The sequence below is a fragment of the Nomascus leucogenys genome, chromosome 12 (assembly GCF_006542625.1).
Source record: "Nomascus leucogenys isolate Asia chromosome 12, Asia_NLE_v1, whole genome shotgun sequence".
In the NCBI taxonomy this organism is placed as follows: domain Eukaryota; kingdom Metazoa; phylum Chordata; class Mammalia; order Primates; family Hylobatidae; genus Nomascus; species Nomascus leucogenys.
In genome coordinates, this window is record NC_044392.1 from 64,291,831 (window position 1) to 64,314,603 (window position 22,773).

Sequence of the window (22,773 nt, forward strand, 5' to 3'; positions counted from 1 at the left end):
CGTAAGGCCAATTATCTTGTAGATAGTGACCTCATGTCACTGTTCTGCCAGCCAAACACACTCACAATTTCTAACACATTCTTTATCAAAATCACTTTTTTTCTTTAATTATTGCTGGAAGACTTGTTCCCCCAGTAGGATGCAAACTTCTTCAGGGCAGGAAGTGTCTGTCTGAGTGACTGTTACCTGAGGGCCTGACACAGTGCCAGACACACAATAGTCAATAAATATTTGCTGAATAAATACAATTTATAAATTTCTTGTTTTTATGTACTTGTTAAAAATGGTTTCACATAAAAAAGCAAGCTTTGGCATTCTTGATTATCTGTAAAATACAGAAGTTGAAGCAAGCTTAATTTTTTTTACCTGCCAGGTGTTTAAAGTAACCTGGTCATTTTTAAAAGTCAGATAATAGTCTATAAGCATAATATTAGTCACGAAAGAGTGGCCAGCAGAACCACAGGCCAGAGACAATAGCAAGCAAAAACAGAGGACTCATAACTTAACCCACTCTCACTCTCACCTATGTAGTTAAGTGATCTGAATTCTGACTGATTACCTGTAATGCTACAAATGGCAAATGCAACGGCAGGAAAGCAGCCCATTCTGTTTTGTTACTATTTCTTTGACAGGCTTATGGTAAGGTTAACAAAAGCAAGGGAACCTTTTAAGGTTGACTGGTGGGGACAGTTGGAAATTGCTCTAAATTTTTAGGGGCCCAGTAAACTAGTAAACTGTTGGCCCTTTACACCCAGGCATGCAGCTTATTTGCTAAGTATTCTTGTCCACAGCTGTTTTCAAGATAGTGGAGTGCTTAATCCAGTGACCCCACCCCCATGCCCTGCACAAAAGCCTTGTGCATCAGCTGTATCAGGCCTAAAGGACTGAGTGAATTCCAGGTACATGTCCATATACTCACACAGATTACCCACTTATGAGTCATGCACCAAAGGTGATGTAAGACTCAGAACACAATTCTGTGATATCCATGAAAACATATTATTTTCCAACTTGACTTTACAACCTATTTATATGCATTTGGATAAATAATTATTACAATATAAGGGTGATGTAACAATTTTTACACACCACTTTATCGCATATCACTTAGAGGCTTAGCAGGATTTTATACACATTCTTTAATTTTAGCGTCCTCTTTTACAATAAGGTAAATTTAAGTATCCTCATACAGCCATCAAAGTGACCTTACGTAAGCTAAAAAAATATAGTTTCTAGGAATTACTTAGTGTTTCCTATAAAATTATAGAATCAAGATTGCTTAAAAGATAAAAATTTTTTCTTAAAAGTCTGGCTGTTAACTTAAAGCAAACTAAAAAGGCACTTGTTTGTGCTGCCCAGCAGTTGTAGGTTACCTCATTAACATTGATCTTTGACTTTGCAGAAGATTCTAAAAAGGCACAGTTACACCACTGTCTTGCTAAATTCTGGCCCTGCTCTTTGCCAACTACTCGCTCATCTTCCAGGTCACATTTATTGCCAACCAAAATCATTGGAACCTGTGGGAAGAAAAAAACATAAAATGAACAATAACATACTCATTACTTAGCCTTTTAAAAAAATAAATAAGCAATTATCTGCCACCAACTGAAATGCATTAGTTGGGAACGCAAGCTTCATCAAATACTAATGAAAGTATATGTTGAGGGGAAGAGGCAACGGAAGAAGGAAGAGATAAAAAAAAAAAAAATGGAAGAGATCCTACTACATAGATATGCTAGATTATTTTAAGAATATAATCCTGGCTAGGCACAATGGTTCATGCCTGTAATCCCAGGGAGGCTGAGGTAGGAGGACTGCTTGAGCTCAGGAGCCTGAGACAAGCCTGGGTAAAATAGTGAGACCTGGTCTCTACTAAAAAATTCAAAAACAACCAGCCAGGCAGGGTGGCACACACCTGTAGTCTCAACTACTCAGGGGATTGAGGTGGGAAGATCACTTGAGCCCAGGAGGTAGACTGTGATGTGTGAATTATACCAGTGGAATTTTAGAAATAAAAACACACCACTATGGATCTTAATAATGTTCTTTGAACACTGTTTCTGACATAACTACCACCTTTCAAAGCTCAACTCGGGTCCCACTTCTATGAAGTATTCTTTGGCTCCTCTTTTTCCTCTAAAGCACTTTTTAGCCTGTAGCACAATGAGTACTTTATCACATATGTCCTCATTTTCTAAACATCTCACCACATAATTTCGAGGTTAATTTTGAAAGTTAAAATTTTTTTTTGGTCACAGGGGCTCTTTTGGGCATGTGGTAGATAACTTCCAAATCCTCTACTGATAGAGAAAACAGGCACTTTTTTATTTGGCCACAGAGAGATGGCATAACATCTTACAGAGAGAAAAAATACTTACATCTTCCGTGTCCTTAACCCGTAAAATCTGTTCCCTCAGGTCCTGTAAGTCGTTAAACGTGGACTGAGCTGTAATAGAATATACTAGTGCAAAACCTTGGCCGTTCTTCATATACAAATCCCTCATTGCTGTAAATTGCTCCTATGATTAAAAAAATATGCAATTATAAATATATAAATTTCTTGAATGTATACTGCAACAATTTAAAACAGCATAATTACAAGTGAGCAACATTTTTTATTACTTGCTATCCCGACAGAAAACAAGACATAACACAAGTTTCTAGCAACTCTGAGGTGACTAGAAACAATGACAGTAAACTGTAGAATTAAAAAGGAATTCTTAACCACTTTAATTTGCTTTTGTGTGATTTAGAACTGTATATAATTTTTTAGAAACAGATCTTTTGATCCTAAATAATTTTATTTGCAAATTTATGACACAACTACTGCCCAAGTTCTAACAATCTGAGGTATAAGTCCAATAATACTAAACTATGACTTAATCATCCAGAATCAATATCTCTACTGGCAGATTTTATCATCTTTCTTTTTCTATTCCCATGGCATAGCAAGATTTTTATCATCTTGACAGTCAATAAACTCTTTATAACATCACACTCTGGGGACTGTTGTGGGTTGGGGGGAGGGAGGAGGGACAGCATTAGGAGATATACCTAATGCTAAATGACAAGTTAATGGGTGCAGCAAACCAACACGGCACATGGATACATATGTAACAAACCTGCACATTGTGCACATGTACCCTAAAACCTAAAGTATAATAATAATAAAAAAAAGAAACTGCAAATGTACAAATAAAAATTATCTTAGGGACATGAAAAAAAAAGAAATAAATTGCTTTTCTTTATAAATTAAAAAAAAAAAAAGAGCTTGTTAATGGTCGGGGGCAATGACTCACACCTGTAATCCCAACACTTTGGAAGGCCAAGGCAGGTGGATCACCCCAGGTCAGGAGTTCGAGACTAGCCTGGCCAACATGGTGAAACCCCACCTCTACTAAAAACACAAAATTAGCCAGGCGTAGTGGTGCACACCTGTAGTCCCAGCTACTTGGTAGGCTGAGGAAGGAGAATCACTGGAACCCGGGAGGTAGAGGTTGCAGTGAGCCAAGATTGTACCACTGCACTCAAGCCTGGGCAACAAGAGTGAAACTCTGTCTCGGAAAAAAAAAAAGAGCTTGTTCATGTATTTTCATTTTCCCCCTCATTCCAAACCTTTAGAAAAGATTTGAGAATAGTGCAATGACTATCTATCCCCTTTAGTTAAATTTACTAATTGTTAACATTTAGTTACTGAGCTTTAGTCATGCCAAATTAAAATTATTTAATTTTAAACTTCCTTTTATTTGGTGACAATCATTACCTTATGTTGTAACTACAGAGGTTAATACAAGACAAAATCTTCTTTTAGAAAAGTTTTGGTATTTTATATATATTATTTTAAAAGCACATATGGCCGAATATTAAAAATGTATGTATCTTGGGTCTTTATATTAAATAACTATACAATTTGGATCTTTTTACCTCTGGATGCATTAAACACAAAAGATAAATCCACAAGGTTTCTTAAGCTTGTTGTGCCTTGGCTTCCTTGTTCCCCATGACCACTACCTCTATTTGTCTACTACATCTAAAATAGTTCTGGTTGTTCTACCCTGGCTGATGTACTCTTTCTTGTATTCCAGGGAGTTAGCTATGCTACCACTCAGCCATTTCCCCAGCTTCAAATTCGTCTATGGTGTGCCACAGGAATACGGCTGAGCTTCCTATACTGCTGCCAGTGTATTTTCTGGGAAAGATGTAAAAACTGGAAGTTTCCTGGATTTTTCATTGATAAAGTTTGCATATTCCAGAATTGCACCACTATGGTAACCAATTAAATTCTGCCATTGCCCAAATGTTTATATAATAAATGAGTTTACTTACAAATGTTAAGTGCTACAAATACTAGCAATACTATTTCTACGATGTTCTCTAGAGATCATGGTCTCTGCTTATTAAATCAAAAGAATAAACATACAGGCAACCTGAGTTCTGAAAATCCAGTTTAAGAAAAGTCCTTACAAAAGTGCTGTGGTTGGTGTCCCCTCCTATTGAGAATGCCAACCTCCTTCTTAAGGACATTCTACAAGTTTCATCCATTCACAACAAATATCCACTGACATAGCTGTAGCCCTACAGATATGTTAGTGATCATGAGAGGCAAAAATTTCTGCCCTGGAGGAGTGTACACGGAGACAGACAAAAATCAAGTATGCAAGATGGTAATAAATGTTATAGAGAAAAGTAAAGGTGGGGAGTTTATTTTGAGGGTAGGAATATAAAGTTATATTTTAAAAGACTATGCTCAGGGAAGGCCTCACGGGTAACATTTGAGCAACCATGTGAGGGAGGTGAGGGAATAAGCTCTACGGTTATGTGGAGGAAGAGTACCCCAAGCAGAGGAAAGAGCAAATGCAAAGGCCCCAAGGGGAAACATGTCTAAAGTGTATGAGAAGCTGTAAGGAGGCTGGATTCATTGAAACACTGTTAACCTAGTGGGTGAGTATAGGAGGTGGGGCCAGAGAAGGCACAGAGAGAGAGGATTCTCATTTGGACCTTTCAGGGAAATGTAATAAAGACCTGGGCTTTTACTCTGAGTTTAACGCATAATTTAAGCTGAGGAAAACATGATCCGACTTACATTTAAATGGGATTATTATGGTTACTGTGTGGAGAACAATCTGAAGGGGGTGAAGAAGAGAAGCAGGGAGACCAGTTTTGAGGTTACTGAAATTATCCAGCTGAGAGATGACAACTGTTTAGACCAAGATAGTGTCATTAGATTCTAGTGGTGGTAGCTGAGTTCTGGGTAAGTTTTTAAGGTAAAGCCAATAGGGTTTTCTGAGAGTTTGGATGTACACAGAATATAACAAAAAATACAGTCAAAGACGACTCCATGGTTTCAGGCATAACCAACTAAAAGGGTACTATTTACTGAGATGGGAAAGATTGGAAAGACCCAGGTCAGGGAAAGGTTATCAGGAGTTCAGTTTGGACATGTTATGTTTGAGATGCTTATAAGATATACAAAAAGAGATATTGAAGAGGCAGTTAGATATAAGAGCTCGAAGTTCAGAAATGAAATGAGAGATAAGGATATTGTTTGGATGTTTGTCACCTCCAAACCTATGCTGAAATGTAGTCCCCAGTGTTGGAGGTGAGGCCTGTGGGAGGTGTTTGGGTCATGGAGGTAGATCCCTCATGAATGGCTTGGTGCTATCCTCACAACCATGAGATATGGTTGTTTAAAAGTGTATGGCATTTCTCGCTCCCTCTTTGCTCTTGCCATGTAAAACACCTACTCCCCTTTGCCTTTCACTATGATTGTAAGCTTCCTGAGGTGTTCACCAGAAGCAGATGCTGGAGCTATGCTTGTACAGCCTGCAGAACCATGAGCCAATTAAACCTCTTTTCTTCATAAATTATCCAGCCTCGGGTATTTCTTTTTTTTTTTTTTTTTTTTTTTTTTTGAGACAGAGTCTCACTCTGTCACCCAGGCTGGAGTGCAGTGGCACGATCTCGGCTCACTGCAAGCTCTGCCTCCCAGGTTCACACCATTCTCCTGCCTCAGCCTCTCTGAGTAGCTGGGACTACAGGTGCCCACCACCACGCCTGGCTAATTTTTTTGTATTTTTAGTAGAGACGGGGTTTCACCGTGGTCTCAATCTCCTGACCTCGTGATCCGCCCGCCTCGGCCCCCAAAGTGCTGGGATTACAAGCGTGAGCCACCGCGCCCGGCCAGGTATTTCTTTATAATAATGCAAACGGCCTAATACAGACAGAGTTACAAAGTTAGTACTTATCAGCATACAGATTATATTTAAAACCAAGCAACTAAAGATCTCCAAAGCAGTGTTGTTAGAAAAGAGAAGTGCAAGTATTGAACCCTGAGGTCCTCCAACATTAAGAGGTAGGGGAGATAAAGAGGAATTAGGAAAGGAGACTTAGGAGTAACCAATGAGACAGAGGAAATCAGGCAAGTATTGCTTCTTGGAAGCCAAATGAATAAATGTTTTATATTAGAAAGCAATGATAAACTGAGTCAAAGGCCGCTGAAAAGTCACGGGAGTTGAGGATATATTCAAGAGAATTATAAATGATGGACCGTGGACCTGCTATATGCAGAGGGGGTTGAAGATATAAGGGATAATAAAAAGATGTTAGGATAAATGGACTACAGGTTGTAATGAAGTTGAAGGGCACTAAAGGAAATGAGATGGCCTGGGTGCAGTGGCTCACACCTGTTATCCCAGCACTTTGGGAGGCCAAAGACAGGAGGATCCCTTGAGTCCAGGAGTTCAACACCAGCTTGGACAATACAGTGAGCTCCTGTCTCTATAAAAAATTAAAAAAAAAAAAAAAAAAGCTAGGTGTGGTGGTATGCACCTGCAGTAGCACCAGCTCCTCAGGAGGTTATGGTGGAAGGATTTCTTGACCCCGGGAGGTTGAAGCTGCAGTGATCTGTGTTCACACCACTGCACTCCAGCCTGGGTGACAGAGAGAGACCCTGTTTCAAAAAAAAAAAAAAAGGAAGTGAGATGGATAAAGAAAAAAGTAGTGAGTAGTGGAGGATAAGATGCTTGGAAATTAGATTAGGGAGGTATTATAGTTACTGGTAATCACACAGCCTAGAGTAAAACCATGGTATGAATGCCTTAAAGGTAGGATGGACATCAAGGAAATGACAGGCCAAGCCAGGGTAGTAAATCATCTATAATATCCATATAGATTCTATATGGATAGTAAAATCACTAAGAATTCTGATTGAATCAGTGTATGTGAGAGAGAGAGAGCAAAAATCTTCAAAGAGTAAGGAGTGATTCTGAGACAAGATTAAGCAGCTGTTTGTAAGGTTTTATGCAAGGTATTGGGGACACAAACAAGCAAACAGGCCTTATAACCCAGCGTGCTGAGTGCTAGATGGGAGACAGACACGATATTGGATAGCACAAAGTAAAGATCTCTGTGATAGAGAATTTCCTTCTTACAATCTGGACAGAGAAAGAAGAAAGAATGCCCGTACACTGTGGATGTGATTACAAAAAAAAAAAAAAAAGTAGAAAGTATTCTTTTTAGCTGTTGGGGTCTCTGGAAACAAAGGGGAATTTTGCTGATTCAGAAGCTAAAAACATTAGGGAGCAGGAGGGTGGGAGAGGGAGAGATAGCTTGATTCAGCTGATAGAAAATGTAGTTTCAGAAGGTCTTTACCAGAAGTTTGTTGTGAGGGCAAAGGTCCCTGTTAAGAGTTAAGCCATTTTCCCAAAAAAGAATGGAAAAATATAATATAATTAGTACTATATTGTTGTATAAAATCACTCCAATTTGCTTACATGCTTTTTTGAACTATCTGAAATATTTCCATCATTTATAAAAATTATAGTGGAAAACTTTGTGCTGAATTTTAAACAACTTATCACATTTAAGAATGCCAGCCAGGTGCCATGGCTGACACCTATAATCCCAGCAATTTCAGAAACAGAGCCAGGAAGAACACTTGAGGTCAGGAGTTCTAGATTAGCCTGGGCAACACACCAAGACCACCTCTACAAAAAAAATTTTTTATTAGCTGGGGGTGGTGGTACATGCCTGTGGTTCTAGCTACCCAGGAGGCTCAGGCAGGAAGACTGTTGGAGCCCAGGAGACTGCAGTGAGCTATGACTGCACCACTACACCCTAGCCTAGGTGACAGAGCAAGACCTTGTCTCTTAAGAAAAACAAAAAATGAACCCAACCATTTTAAAGCTAAGAATTATCTAATGTGTCAAGTCTGTGTGTATGGAGAAAAATATAGAAAAGCAAAGATTGCTTAATGTATGTATTTTATGTGGCAGTATAACTGGAAACCATCAGTTATTAATAAAAATTATAAAGGTGATGGTATTAATGATGAATAAAAGCAAATACACAATTCCATACTGTGTAACAGACACTATGCCTAATGATTTATAATTATTATCTCATTTGCTTATCACAAACACCTTATGATGTACTAATATCATTATACTCATTTAAAGATTAGAAAAAGGAGGCTCAAAATAATCCTAAATCTTCTGAGGAAGATTTTTGCCTTCCTCAGAAAACATGTATCTGTCACCAGCCCCTTGAGATGTCAAAATGCTAGTGAAAAGAAAAAATTATAAAAATTAATGACTATGGTACCAAGAGACAAGGTCTTATTTAAACCCACAGAAATACAAATATTAACTAAAATTCTAAATTTAAAATACATTTAAAAAAATCACTGATAGCATAATCCTTACCTCAATGTAGGAAGAAACCCAACACACAGATTATTACAGGTGAACTTTGTGATATGTGAGCATTAACTACATCACAGTTGATTTCATATACTTAAGAATCCCTATGTTCAGAGAATTTCTTCTTAATCAGAATGATTATTTTACTCAGAATTATTTGGATGACAAAACCTATTCAGATGACAAAACCTGCTCACAAATTAAAATCTACCAAAAGAAGAGAAAACATCCTTACTGTCCCTGCAGTATCCAGGATTTCAAGCATACACTGTTGGCAATCGACTTCAACTTGCTGTGGGGGCAAAAAAAGAAAAAGTTAAAAAGTAACATCAAAATCTCATTCTGTTTTCTTCCCACCTCTTCCATCAAAGTATCTATTAACAAATACAAAGCCTTTCTCCAGCAGTATGCTGTAATGGCTGGTGGTAAACTTGGTACCACAATAAAGAACAGCGGTCTCAAGTACAGTCTATTCATATTACAGAAGCCAAGATGCTTAATGCTGAGTTTAGATATTTTCTGACCTCTGTAATGATTCTTATTTGTTATTAGAAAAGGCAAAAGTCATATTTTGGAATTTGAGGAAAACTTCAACAAACAAGTATAGTTCTAACAGAAAAAAAGTACATATGTGTATTTATATTATCTCCAAAGAAAACAAAGTACAAAAAGATTAAATGGCTCAAAATGCGCACAAGATTTTGGGGTAAAGAAAATCTTGCCAACTTACCATGTTCAAGTTGTTAAAGTTTTACTAAAATATGCAGAAAATTAAATACATAGTAAAATCTGAGTTTAAGACATAAAAGAAACACAGGAGTACTAAAATAAATAACAATGAGCTAAAACAGTGCCTCAAGAAAAAGGCACTTTTCTAGAAAAGCTCTAGTGAAAGGTGAAATTTTATACACTGAGTTCTATTTACCCATTGGTCTTATAAAAGAAGAGAAGGTTGGTCTAATGAAAGTATCAACTATCAACTGTGTGGAAAACTATTTTAATAAAGAAGGGATTAAGAAAAGTTAGTCCTTTAGAATTTTAGATACAGATCTTGCTTTGCAGTTAAAGCTTTAACTAGCAACTTACTTTGGGGAAATTTCAGTAGAGCAACCCTGTCTTCTAAAAATAAATGTGCTAAACTAAAGACTATTTTAAACTCTGCTTCTGTGTCAGATCAGACATTGATGAGGGGCACCACTGGTCAGACCACAAACTCATCCACCCCACCACTTATGGGACAAGTGTGATAATCTGCAAAATTTGTAACTGGGAATGTTCAGTGAATAATCAATTAGGACTATAGTTTCTCGATGTATCTACAGCATAATTCTGTTTCCAATTTGAAGACAATGAAACTGCTCTACCAGTAGTCCTTCATGAACTAACAAATTAATTCAACAAAAGTTACAGCACTATTAGAGGAAAATTCTAAAAACATCTTCAAAAGCAATCCTTTCCTATTAAAGTTTAATCTTTTTAAAAAATATTCTTGGCTACTAGCCTTTTATAACCTCCACCCCACCCAATATATTTGACATATAAAATACTGAAAATTTTCCACAACTCTAGCTGGTCTTCTACAGAATATTTTTTGTCAAGACCAAGTACCTAATTTTTTTTCCCTTTTAAATAGACTTTTTTTTTTATTAGAGCAGTTTTAGGTTCACAGCAAAACTGAGGGGAAGGTGCAGAGATTTCCCACATACTCCCTGCCACCACAAATGCATAGCCTCACCCCACTATCAACATCCTGCACCAGAGTGGTACATTTGTTACAACTGATGAACCCACATGAACACATCGTTATCACCAAGAGTCCACAGTTTACATTAGGATTTTCTTTTGGCATGGTACATTCTATGGGTTTTGACAAATGTATGGCATGTAACCCAATTATAGTATTACACAGACTCTAATTTTTTTGTAGTCTAAAGATGAGATATATTTAAACTTATAAAACTAGACAAAAATAAAAATGTTCAGTCACTGGATAACTTCAAGCATAAAGGTGGTCTTAATTTTTGGTAACAAAAGAGCAAGTTGAAAACACACCTACTATTTATATGCAATTTTTTCATATGTGGCAACATTCTCCACCAGGAAAATGTCCACATTAAGGAACAAGTCACTAATCAGTAACAGAACACAGAGCTCTGAATATCAAAGTAGTATTCTGTAAGAAATATTCTGTCTTGATGAAACTTTTAAAAACAGATGCACGATATTTGTATCATTTCTCAAAACTATTTTCAAAAAGCAAATTTACAGATCAAATTTTAACATCATAAGGAACTACTTGTAAGCATGTGTGTACAAGTTTCACATTTTACCTTTCTGTAGGAATCTTCTATCGTTGGGTCATATTTTTCAACAAAAATTCCCTGAACAAACTGAACTGTCTGGGGGAAAAAAATAGAGAAATATTAAAAAATTAAAGGAAAACTCCTTTGAATGTTACTTAACCTCACAAGTTATAATGATTAATAGAAATTATGTGAAAATCTGAGTAAACACGCAAATGTAAAGTATAATATCATTATTAATTCTTTCAATATAAGGATACATCCATAACTAAGAGTACATTTATTATGAAAGGAGGTAGTCATGTTAAAAACTGTCATCAATACTGATGATAATACACTGTTAATTACATTAAGTTTTAAAATACAAGGATACAAATAACATATCTGAACTAATTAAAACATGAAAAATTATCAATATTTAAACTCCTATTGCCCCTTTATATATCTATAGTAACTTTTATCCCATGCCCTCTGCCCTTAATGGAGTGACAAAGGTTCTAATTTTTTTTTAAACACAGGGTCTTTGCTATGTTGCCTGGGCTGGCCTTGAACTCCTGAACTCAAGAGATCCTCCCGCCTCAGCCTCCCAGGTAGCTGGGACCTCAAGCAGCAGCTGGTAAATTTTTTAATGCCTTTCTAAATTGTGGTGGAAAAGAGAAAGGGAAATTTAAACTTACTGAATGTCTATTATGTTCCAGACATTAAGCTAGTCACTTTTAATTTATAACCACATTCAAATTTCACATTTGTCCCAGAAATAGTTATTCTTCCTATTTGCCAGCTGAGATTCAAACATACATCTTCCTGATTCCAAAGCCTTACTTTTTCCATTGGAAAATATTGCCCATTCATCCTTTTCAGATATTATCGACTTTTAAAGGCATCCAAAAGCACATACTAGAAAATACGTATTTATCATTCAGTAAGTGAAAAAAGTACAGAAGATGGTTTTAAGATATTTCCTAGGTAACTTTAAAACAGGGTCTGGTAAATTATTGCCTAAAAAGCAAGGGTAAGAATGTGGACTGAGGTCATCTACACTTAAATTACTCAGAGGAATATCTGATATACTATTTTAGCTTGAGCTAAAGAGATTAACTCAAATATAGTAAACTTCTTTCTCCTACTAAGCTTCTATTATTCGAAGGCAACTCAAGATATAATCACACCAAAAACCTTAATCATGATTTTTATCAAGGATTTAATCACCTCATCTTCTAAGTACGACACATAATTTAAACATACAAAGCAGTCTACGCTGGATGCAGTGGCTCATGCTGTACTCCTAGCACTTTAGGAGGCCAAGGCAGGAGGATTGCTTGAGCTCAGGAATTTGAGACCAACCTGGGCAACACAGTGAGACTGTCTCTACAAAAAATTTAAGAATTTAGCCAGGGGTGGTGGCATGCACCTGTAGTCCCAGCTACTTGAGTAGCTAAGGTGGGAGGATTGCTTGAGCGTAGGAGGTTGAAGCTGCAGTGAGCCATGATCATGCCACTGCACTCCAGGGGAAGACGCTGATTCAAGATTTAAAAAAAAAAAAAAAAAAAGGCAGTCTAATATGGTTTCCTAATATGCTTTAGGCTAGAGCAGAGTCTCAAAATATGGTCCAAGGCAGAGGCTCCCTAAGGTCAAACTATCTTCCTAACGATACTAAGATGTACTCTAAGATGTACTCTTTTTCTTTTCTCATAAGTTTACAGTGGAATCTTCCAAAGGGTATAGAACATGTGCTATTCCAAGAGACTGGATACAGAAGCAGGCATAAGAGCCCATGTGCCTTCTATAAGCCAGACATTAATAAGACTTGCAAAAATGCAAAACAATCCAACGCTTCTCATTTCTTTCTTACTAAAAGTAATGTTTGACTACTCCTCTGAATCTTATCCTCTGTCTTAATTTTCAGGGACATCTCATTCATTCATTCACATAGATTATAATTTTATCCCTCGGGTTTTTGTACTGGATCCTCTCCTCTTTCCCTCTCCTGTATCCTTATTTTTCTCTCCAGTGGAGAGGAATTGCCCCCAGCATACAAATATGCTTTACTATCTCCAATTCTAAAACAAAAACCTCCCTTAACCCCAATATCTCTCCAGCTTCTGCCCCCATTCTCTATCCCCTCTCATAATCAAGCTTCTTCAAATGTCTATATTCCATTTCCTCAGCTCTCATTTACTCTTCAACCCACCCCACTATAGTTACGGCAACATGACCTGACTAAAGCTGCTTCCTTTATCATGTCCAACTACCTCTATGCTCTCTGATCATCTCTTTCCTCTTTTTTACTTGACTTTTGAGCAATCAAGTAAAGACAACTTCTTCTATGCTAGATCCTCCAATCCTACCCACTTTCTAAAGGTTGAGAGGTACTCAGAGCTCAGTCCTGGGCTCTGCTCTTCTCTCTCTAGTATCTCCCTAGACCTCTTTCACTCCTATGGATTTTTTCCAAAATTATTTTTGAAAAGGTAATTCATGGACATCGGACTAAATTCAAAAAGGCACAAAAGGCTATGCAGTGATAATTAAGCTTATCTACTACCCTTGTTCCCAGCTATCCAATCCCACTCCCAAGAAAGTAACTGATATTATTCATAGTTTATTCAATCTTGCAGAGATACTCTACAATTTTACAGGTATCTCCCCTCAGCCTACATTTTTTAAAATATAAAACACAAATTACAGTCTACACTGTTTAGTACCTTTTTTCTCTCTAATAATACATCTTGATATCATTACATATCGGTATACATAGAGCTATTGCATTCTAATGGCTGTATTCTACTCTGAAAATGTATTAAAATTTACTTAACTAGCCCCTTAATGGAATACATTTAGGTTGTTTCCAGACTCTGGTCACTGTAAAGAATGTTGCGATGTTCCCTGACCACGCCATTTTGCACGTGTGAACTTATATGTGGGCTACAGTTTTAGAGAAGGAATTGCTGAATTGAAAGTTATATGCTATTAAAAATGACAGATACTCTCAAACATTCTCGACAGAGGTACTGACTTACATGCCTAACAGTAATGTAACTCTCATGAAATTAAATATCATCACCATATTGATGGCACCCAAAATCATATCACCAGCCTCTCTTTTTTATTACTTCAACATGACACAAACATAAAATTTGGCATGACTCTTTGATTTGGACTCTCACTGCTCATTCTCCACCTCCCTTCTTCTTTTAATCCATCCATAAAATTAGTAGCTCAAACTAGAAACTTGGGAGCCATCCTTGACAGCTCCTTCTTCTCCTAGTCCCCATATCAATCCAGCACCAAGTTATGCCAGTTCTACCACTTACTCGATCCTCAAACGTTTACTTCTCTCTTCTTAACTGCCATGGTCCTAATCCAAGCTTCCATAAACAATTACCTAGTATACTGTATTAACTCCCAATTTGTCTCCCACATCCACTCTTCCTTTCTTCTAAATTAATCTGTATTTTTCTTTCAGAGTATCTCTCTCACAAGTATAACCAAGTAGTTCTTTGTTTGTGTATTTATTACATCTCCTCCACTATAATGCAAGCTTCATGAGAAACTATGGCTGTTTTCGTTCACTGTTGTGACCCTAGAATCTGACACTGTAGAAGCTCAATAACTATGTACTAAATAAAAACAGCATGAACACAAAAAATGACCTTCATTCCATCTAAGTCTAGGGTGGAAGCAGGTGAGGAATTATCCCACTAGAATCTGTAATAATCAGTTTCCCCCACTACGATGTAAATTCCTTAAAAATGAGAACAATCTTACTCCTCTCTGAATCATAAGCACTGGTGCTTGACATATAAGATAGCCAATAAATATTTGGTAAATATAAGAATAAATGAGCCAATGTTATAAAACTATACATCTGTGGTTATTAAATGATTTCCTGTCCTTTGTGGGACAGATATCAGATATATAATAATGCCACCTTTTCTCTTTGGCATCTAGAAGTCTGAAAGCAAGGAAATGTCAAAATTCTTCTTGTATTATACTAATCAGTTACAGTTAGGTGGCTAACTTACCAGAGCAGACTTCCCAACGCCTCCTGAACCAAGGACCACTAGCTTGTACTCACGCATGATGTGATCTGTTTAAATACTGACGATCTGAAAAACAAACAAACAAAAAAATCAAAGATTAAGAAACATGCTAACAGTCTAATAAGGTATACTACTGCAACAAATATAGGAGTTTGTTTTGTTTTGTTTTTTTCCTTGTAAGACTATCAAAGGGACAACAGGAGCTACATGGCAAAATCCATATAGATTTTAATATAAGTTTATAGGATTACTTTCAGATATTTTAATTCACTGAAGATCATCTTTGACTAGGCATCAATTACGTTCATATTACTTCTAAAAACCTTTGATTAGAAAACAAGATGATTAAATCCAACAGTTGATAATCTTATGACTACAATGATAAACCCAATTCTTTGCAAAGCTATCATTTAAACAACTTATGTACTGTTTAAAAACATTCACTCATGAGCTTTAATATAATGTACATGCTATTTTATTTGCTTAAAATATCCTACAGTAATTCTATACTATTTTGTTCATTATTGTATTATAGCTGAACCATTTAAAATGTCATCTTGGCCGGGCGTGGTGGCTCACGTCTGTAATCCCAGCACTTTGGGAGGTTGAGGCGGGTGGATCATGAGGTCAGGAGATCGAGACCACGGCGAAACCCCGTCTCTACTAAAAATACAAAAAATTAGCCGGGCTGGCGGCAGGTGCCTGTAGTCCCAGCTACTCGGGAGTCTGAGGCAGGAGAATGGTGTGAACCCAGGAGGCGGAGCTTGCAGTGAGCCGAGATCGTGCCACTGCACTCCAGCCTGGGCGACAGAGCGAGACTCCGTCTAAAAAAAAAAAGTCATCTTGAACAGGAGATCAGATGAAATTGCAACACTATAGGCAGTTATTAGCAATATACGCCAAAAGGCCCAAATAGCCAGAGAAAATAAAAGGAACGTAAACTTTATTTTTTATCTCCATGGTTATCTTAAAAGGTATAAAAACAGGAAATAATTTTCAACGGCCACGGTGGAATAACTAGAAACAGACTTTTCAACCCACAATAACAGCCAGAACAGTGAACAAAAAAATATAAAACTCTTTTTAGCTATTGGATAATAAGCAGTGTAGGACCGTGATTTCTGAGATGCAAAAGAAATGAAGTGAGACCTAACATTGCCCTGGCTTTCTGCCTAGAGGCATTTTTCAGACTGTGGTGAAGGGAGAAAGAACTCAAGCAGAGCTTGGAAGTGGGCCAGAGAAGTGGAAGCTAAGCATATAAAATTCCAGAAATCTGCATAAGGATTCACTTGAGTCTGTGGCCAAGTCCAGCACACAGACTAACTTCAAAAGGTAAGGCAAAGAATAAATAGAGATTTACAGGTGGAACAATTCCCAGAGTCACATGGTTCTGACTAGAAGTCTTCCTTGTTGAAAAACTAGGAATTCACTAGAAACCTCAGAAGACTCGTATCTTAGTAGCAGAGCTAAATAAGCTCTAGAGTAAATGATATTCTAGATGCTTCCTAACAAAGCTTAAAACAAGGCTCAAAAGGATGGAGTTGATCCACATGTAACTCAACCACTTGTCTGAACAAAGTCCAAAATTCTTTAAAAGAAGCAGAAAAAAAAATTCTACCACTCAACCATATAAAATTAACAATTTCCAGCATCCAATAAAAAATTAATAGAAATGTGAAGAAAGAAAATGTGACCTGAGGCCAGGCGCAGTGGCTCACACCTGTAATCCCAGCACTTTGGGAGGTCGAGGCAGGTGGATCACGAGGTCAGGAGATCGAGACCATCCTGGCTAACATGGTGAAATCTCGTCTCTACTAGAAGTACAAAAAATTAGCCGGGCGTGATGGCGGGCGCCTGTAGTCCCAGCTACTTGGGAGGCTGAGGCAGGAGAACGGTGTGAACCTGGGAGACGGAGCTTGCAGTGAGCCAAGATCGCACCACTGCACTCCAGACTGGGTGACAGAGCGAGACTCTGTCTCAAAAAAAAAAAAAAAAAAAAAGTGACCTGAAACCAGAGTGAAATAAATCAGCTGAAACCATCCCAGAAACGAGATGATGAAATTAGCCAATGAGGACTCTAAAACGGCTATTATAAATATGCTCAAAAATTTAAAGAAAAAAATGAGGAAGAAAACGGCACACATAATAATATGAACCAAAAAGAACTTACAGTATTCAAAAACAGTATGTGAAATAGAAATATCACTGGAGGGTATTAACAATATATTAAATACCGCAGAAGGAAAGTTCGGGCATCTGAAGACATAGCAATAGAAAATACACAAATTTAAACAAAGTTAAAATGTGATGAGAATAAGAGGAAAAAAGAGAAGGGGAAAGGGAGACAGGAGAGAGGGAAGAAAGAAGCAAGGGTAGAAGGGTTAGGGGTGTAATAAGAAAGAAAAGAAAAAGAAAAAAAAAAAGACTAGAACTACAGGACAATACCAAGCTATCAAGCAGTACAATATACCTGTAACTGGAATGGGGAGCAGTGCATTTGAAGAAATAATGACATTTTCGAAATTTGATAAAACTGATACATCTGGCCAGATGCAGTGGCTTATGCCTGTAATCTCAGCACTTTGGGAGGCCAAGATGGGCAGATCACTTGAGGCCAGGAGTTAGAGACCAGCCTGGATAATATGGTGAAACTTCACCTCTACCAAAAATACAAAAAATTAGCTGAGGGTGGTAGCATGTGCCTGTGGTCCCAGCTACTTGGGAGGCTGAGGTAGGAGGACCCCTTGAACTCAGAAGGCAGAGGTTGCAGTGAGCTGTGATTGTCCCACTGCACTCTGGCCTAGGTGATAGAGTGAGACCCTGTCTCGAAAAAAAAAAAAAAAAAAAAAAAAAAAGACACATCTACACATCCAAGTAACTCAATGAGCCCCCCTCCTGAAGGAGTAAAGAAAACCACAACGAGGCACAACAATCACATTCCTGAAAAGCTGTCAAAACCAGAAAATCTTACAAGAAGCCAGAGGAAAAAAATTTAGATAGAAACAAAGTTAAAATATACAGACTTTGGCCAGGCGTGGTGCCTCACGCCTGTAATCCCAGCACTTTGGGAGCCCAAGGCGGGCAAATTGCCTGAGCTCAGGAGTTCGCGACCAGCCTGGGCAACACGGTGAAAGCCCGTCTCTACTAAAATACAAAAAATTAGCTGGGTGTGGTGGCGTGAGCCTGTCGTCTCAAGTACTTGGGAGGCGGAAGCAGGAGAATCGCTTGAACCTGGGAGGCAGTGGTTACAGTGAGCCGAGATTGCGCCACAGCACTGCAGCCTGGGCGACAGAGTCAGACTCCGTCTCAAAAAAAAAAAAAAAAAAAAAAAGAAAGAAAAAAATACACACATACACATACACACACACACACACACACACACACAGACTTCTTGTGAAGCTATGCAGGACAAGAAAATAGAACATTTATAAAACAAAGAAAAAACTAGTCAACCTACAATGATAAATACAATGAATATATGTTGAAGAAATGAAAGTAAAAGATTTTTCCCAGACCTTATCCTCCTGGTGGGGGCAGGAAAAAAAAAAAAGCTGGAGGCAAAAAGTTCACCAGAATACATTTAAATCGTGAATAAGTCATTTTTTTTTTTTTTTTTGAGACAGGGTCTCACTTTGTTGCCCAGGCTGGAGTACAAGGAGTACAGTGGTGCGATCATAGCTCACCCAAGATCCCAAGCTCCTAGGCTCAGGCAATCCTCCCACCTCAGCCTCCTGAGCAACTGGCACTACAGGAGTGCACCACCACACTTGGCTAATGTTTCTAATTTTTTTGTAGACACAGAGTCTCACTATGTTACCTAGGCTGGTCTCAAACTCCTGGGCTCAAAGGCTCCTCCCACCTTGGCCTCCCAAAGTGCTGGGATTACAGGCATGAGCCAGCACACCCAGCCACAAGAGTAACTTCACCCCTTAAAGCAAAAAGGTAACAATCACAGGGTTTACATGTAGAACTAAGATATATTACAATAGTAGAAGAGAGAGAAATAGAATACTGAAGGTCCTTAGATTATATATGAAGTAATATTATGTTTTGAAAGTAAATTCTCATATGTTAAAGAAGTATATTCTAAGTCCCAGAGCAACCACTAAAAAAACAAACAAAATTCAACTCAGGCTACGTGTGGTGGCTCACGTCTGTGATCCCAGCACTTTGTGAGGCTGAGGTAGGTGGATCACCTGAGGTCAGGAGTCCGAGACCAGCCTGGCCAACATGGCAAAATCCCATCTCTACTAAAAATATAAAAATTAGCCAGGCATGGTGGCAGGCGCCTGTAATCTCAGCTACTTGGGAGGCTGAGGCAGGAGAATTGCTTAAACCCAGGAGATGGAGGCTGCAGTGAGCCAAGATTATGCCACTGCACTCCACCCTGGGCAACAGAGCTAGACTCCATGTCAAGAAAAAAAAATTTCAACTCAATCAAAAAGAAAGTATGAAAAATGCAAACAAATAAGCAAAAAATAGCAAAGAAAAAAATGGGACAAATACAATACAAAAGGCAAGATGGTAGAATTGAAAGGAAATCACACCATTACATTAAATGCAAATTGTCTAAACATTCCAATTCAAAGGCAATATAAAAAAGCAAGACCTAACTATATGTTGCTTCAAGAAACAATCTTTAAATATGGATACAGGAAAAAACATCTATTGGTAACAAAGTCACAGTTGCTGCTAATATTACTGCTGTGTTTTGTTGCCTGCATTCAAAATAGAAACACTGAATTTCATTCAGAGGTTAGTGAAAAAAAAAGATATATAGATATAAAAATATTTTTTCTAAGAGTATTGGGAACCCTGGATTAAGAATCCCTACCTACTCTAAACAGTTACCATTTTAGGTTACTTTAGTCCAGTTCTCAAACTTTTTGGCTGCAGCTCTTCTTTATAAACTAACTTTTTTTTTTTTTTTTTGAGACAGGGTCTCACTCTGTTGCTCAGGCTGGAGTGCAGTGGCACAATCACAACTCACTGCAGTCTCCACCTCCCTTGCTCCAGTGATCCTTCCGCCTCAGCCTCCCGAGTAGCTGGGACTACAGACATGCACCACTACAACTTTCTTTTTCTTTTTCTTTCTCTTTTGCAGAGATGGGGTCTCATTATGTTGTGCAGGCTAGTCTCAAACGACTCAAATTCCCAAAAGTAAGAATCACTTGTGCCCAGTGAGACTCGCCTGGGCAACATAATGAAAGAGGCCATTAAGTAAGGCTCAAGACGCCTCGGCCTCCCAAAGTGCTGGAATTATAGGTGTGAACCACCATGCCCAGCCAACACTTTTACATTCTTTTTTTTTCAACAATATCAATAATCACTTTATTATACTTTAAACTCTGGAATACATGTGCAGAACGTGCAGGTTTGTTACACGGGTATACATGTGCCATGGTGGTTTGCTGCACCCATCAACCTGTCATCTACATTAGGTATTTCTCCTAATGCTATCCCTCCCCTTGCCCCCCACTCCCCAACAGGCCTCGGCATGTGACCTTCTCCTCCCTATGTCCATGTGTTCTCACTGTTCAACTCCCACTTATGAGTGAGAACATGTGGTGTTTGGTTTTCTGTTCCTGTGTTAGTTTGCTGAGAATGATGGTTTCCAGCTTCATCCACGTCCCTGCAAAGGACATGAACTCATTCTTTTTCATGGCTGCATAGTATTCCATGTATATATCCCACATTTTCTTTATCCAGTCTATCACTGATGGGCATTTGGGATTGGTTCCAAGTCTTTGCTATTGTGAATAGTGCTGCAGTAAACATATGTGTGCATGTGTCTTTATAGTAGAATGATTTATAATCCTTTGGGTATATACCCAGTAATGGGATTGCCAGGTTAAATGGTATTTCTGGTTCTAGATCCTTGAGGAATCACCACACTGTCTTCCACAATGGTTGAACTAATTTACACTCCTACCAACAGTGTAAAAGCGTTCCTGTTTCTCCATATCCTCTCCAACATATGTTGTTTCCTGACTTTTTAATGATCGCTAGATGGTATCTCCTTGTGGTTTTGATTTGCATTTCTCTAACGAGCAGTGATGATGAGCTTCTTTTCATATGTTTGTTGGCTGCATAAATGTCTTCTTTTGAGAAGTGTCTGTTCATATCCTTCGCCCACTTTTTGATGAGGTTGTTTTTTTCTTGTAAATTTGTTTAAGTTCCTTGTAGATTCTGGATATTAGCCCTTTGTCAGATGGACAGACTGGAAAAATTTTCTCCCATTCTGTAGGTTGCCTATTCGCTCTGCTGATAGTTTCTTTTGCTGTGCAGAAGCTCTTTGGTTTAATTAGATCCCATTTGTGGGATTTTGGCTTTTGTTGCCATTGCTTTTGGTGTTTTAGCCATGAAGACTTTGCCCATGCCTATGTCCTGAATGGTACTGCCTAGGTTTTCTTCTCGGGTTTTTATAGTTTTAGGGCTTAAATTTAAGTCTTTAATCCATCTTAACTTAATTTTTATATAAGGTGTAAGGAAGGAGTCCAGTTTCAGTTTTCTGAACCAGTTTTCCCAACACCATTTACTAAATGAGGAATCCTTTCCCCATTGCTTGTTTTTGTTAGGTTCATCAAAGATCAGATGGTTGTAGATGTGTGGTGTTATTTCTGAGGCCTCTGTTCTGTTCCATTGGTCTATGTATCTGTTTTGGTACCAGTACCATGCTGTTTTGGTTGCTGTAGCCTTATAGTATAGTCTGAAGTCAGACAGTGTGATACCTCCAGCTTTGTTCTTTTTGCTTAGCACCGTCTTGGCTATATGGGCTGTTTTTTGGTTCCATATGAAATTTGAAGTAGTTTTTTTTCTAATTCTGTGAAGAAACTCAATGGTAGCTTGATGGGGGGAGCACTGAATCTATAAATTACCTTGGGCAGTATAGCCATTTTCACGATATTGATTCTTCCTATCCATGAGCATGGAATGTTTTTCCATTTGTTTGTGTCCTCTCTTATTTCCTTGTGCAGCAGTTTGTAGTTCTCCTTGAAGAGGTCCTTTACATCCCTTGTAAGTTGTATTCCTAGGTATTTTATTCTCTTGGTAGCAATTGTGAATGGGAGTTCACTCATGATTTGGCTCTCTATTATTCGTGTACAGGAATGCTTGTGATTTTTCCACATTGATTTTGTATCCTGAGACTTTGCTGAAGCTGCTTATCAGCTTAAGGAGTTTTTGGGCTGAGACGATGGGGTTTTCTAAATATACAATTATGTCATCTGCAGAGACAATTTGACTTCCTCTCTTCCTATTTGAATACCCTTTATTTCTTTCTCTTGCCTGACTGCCCTGGCCAGAACTTCCAGTACTATGTGGTGAGAGGGCATTCTTGTCTTGTGCCAATTTTCAAAGGGAATGCTTCCAGCTTTTGTCCATTCAGTATGATACTGGCTGTGGGTGTGTCATAAATAGCTCTTATTATTTTGGGATATGTTCCATCAATATCTAGTTTATTGAGTGTCTTTAGCATGAAGGGGTGTTGGATTTTATCAAAGGCCTTTTCTGCATCTATTGAGATAATCATGTGTTTTTTGTCATTGGTTCTGTTTATGTAATGGATTACATTTATTGATTTGCATATGTTGAACCAGCCTTGCACTCCAGGGATAAAGCCAACTTGATCATGGTAGATAAGGTTTTTGATACGCTGCTGGATTCAGTTTGCCAGTATTTTATTGAGGATTTTTGCATCGATAGTCATCATGGATATTGGCCTGAAATTTT

The 22,773-nt window shown here is 38.0% G+C and overlaps 1 protein-coding gene across 3 annotated transcripts in view; it reads right to left on the reverse strand.

Moving 5' to 3' along the window:
• Window positions 1–22,773, reverse strand: part of RAP1A (RAP1A, member of RAS oncogene family) — a 97,743-nt gene that overhangs the window by 10,953 nt on the left and 64,017 nt on the right. For all 3 annotated transcript variants that reach the window (XM_030824841.1, XM_030824842.1, XM_030824843.1), the window contains 5 exons: window positions 15,025–15,108; window positions 11,030–11,098; window positions 8,935–8,991; window positions 2,379–2,519; window positions 1,374–1,517 (listed from right to left, as the gene is read on the reverse strand). In XM_030824841.1, the coding sequence (XP_030680701.1) occupies window positions 1,374–1,517; window positions 2,379–2,519; window positions 8,935–8,991; window positions 11,030–11,098; window positions 15,025–15,081 (468 nt within the window). In that variant the 5' untranslated portion in view covers window positions 15,082–15,108. The remainder of the gene's footprint in view (window positions 1–1,373; window positions 1,518–2,378; window positions 2,520–8,934; window positions 8,992–11,029; window positions 11,099–15,024; window positions 15,109–22,773) is intronic.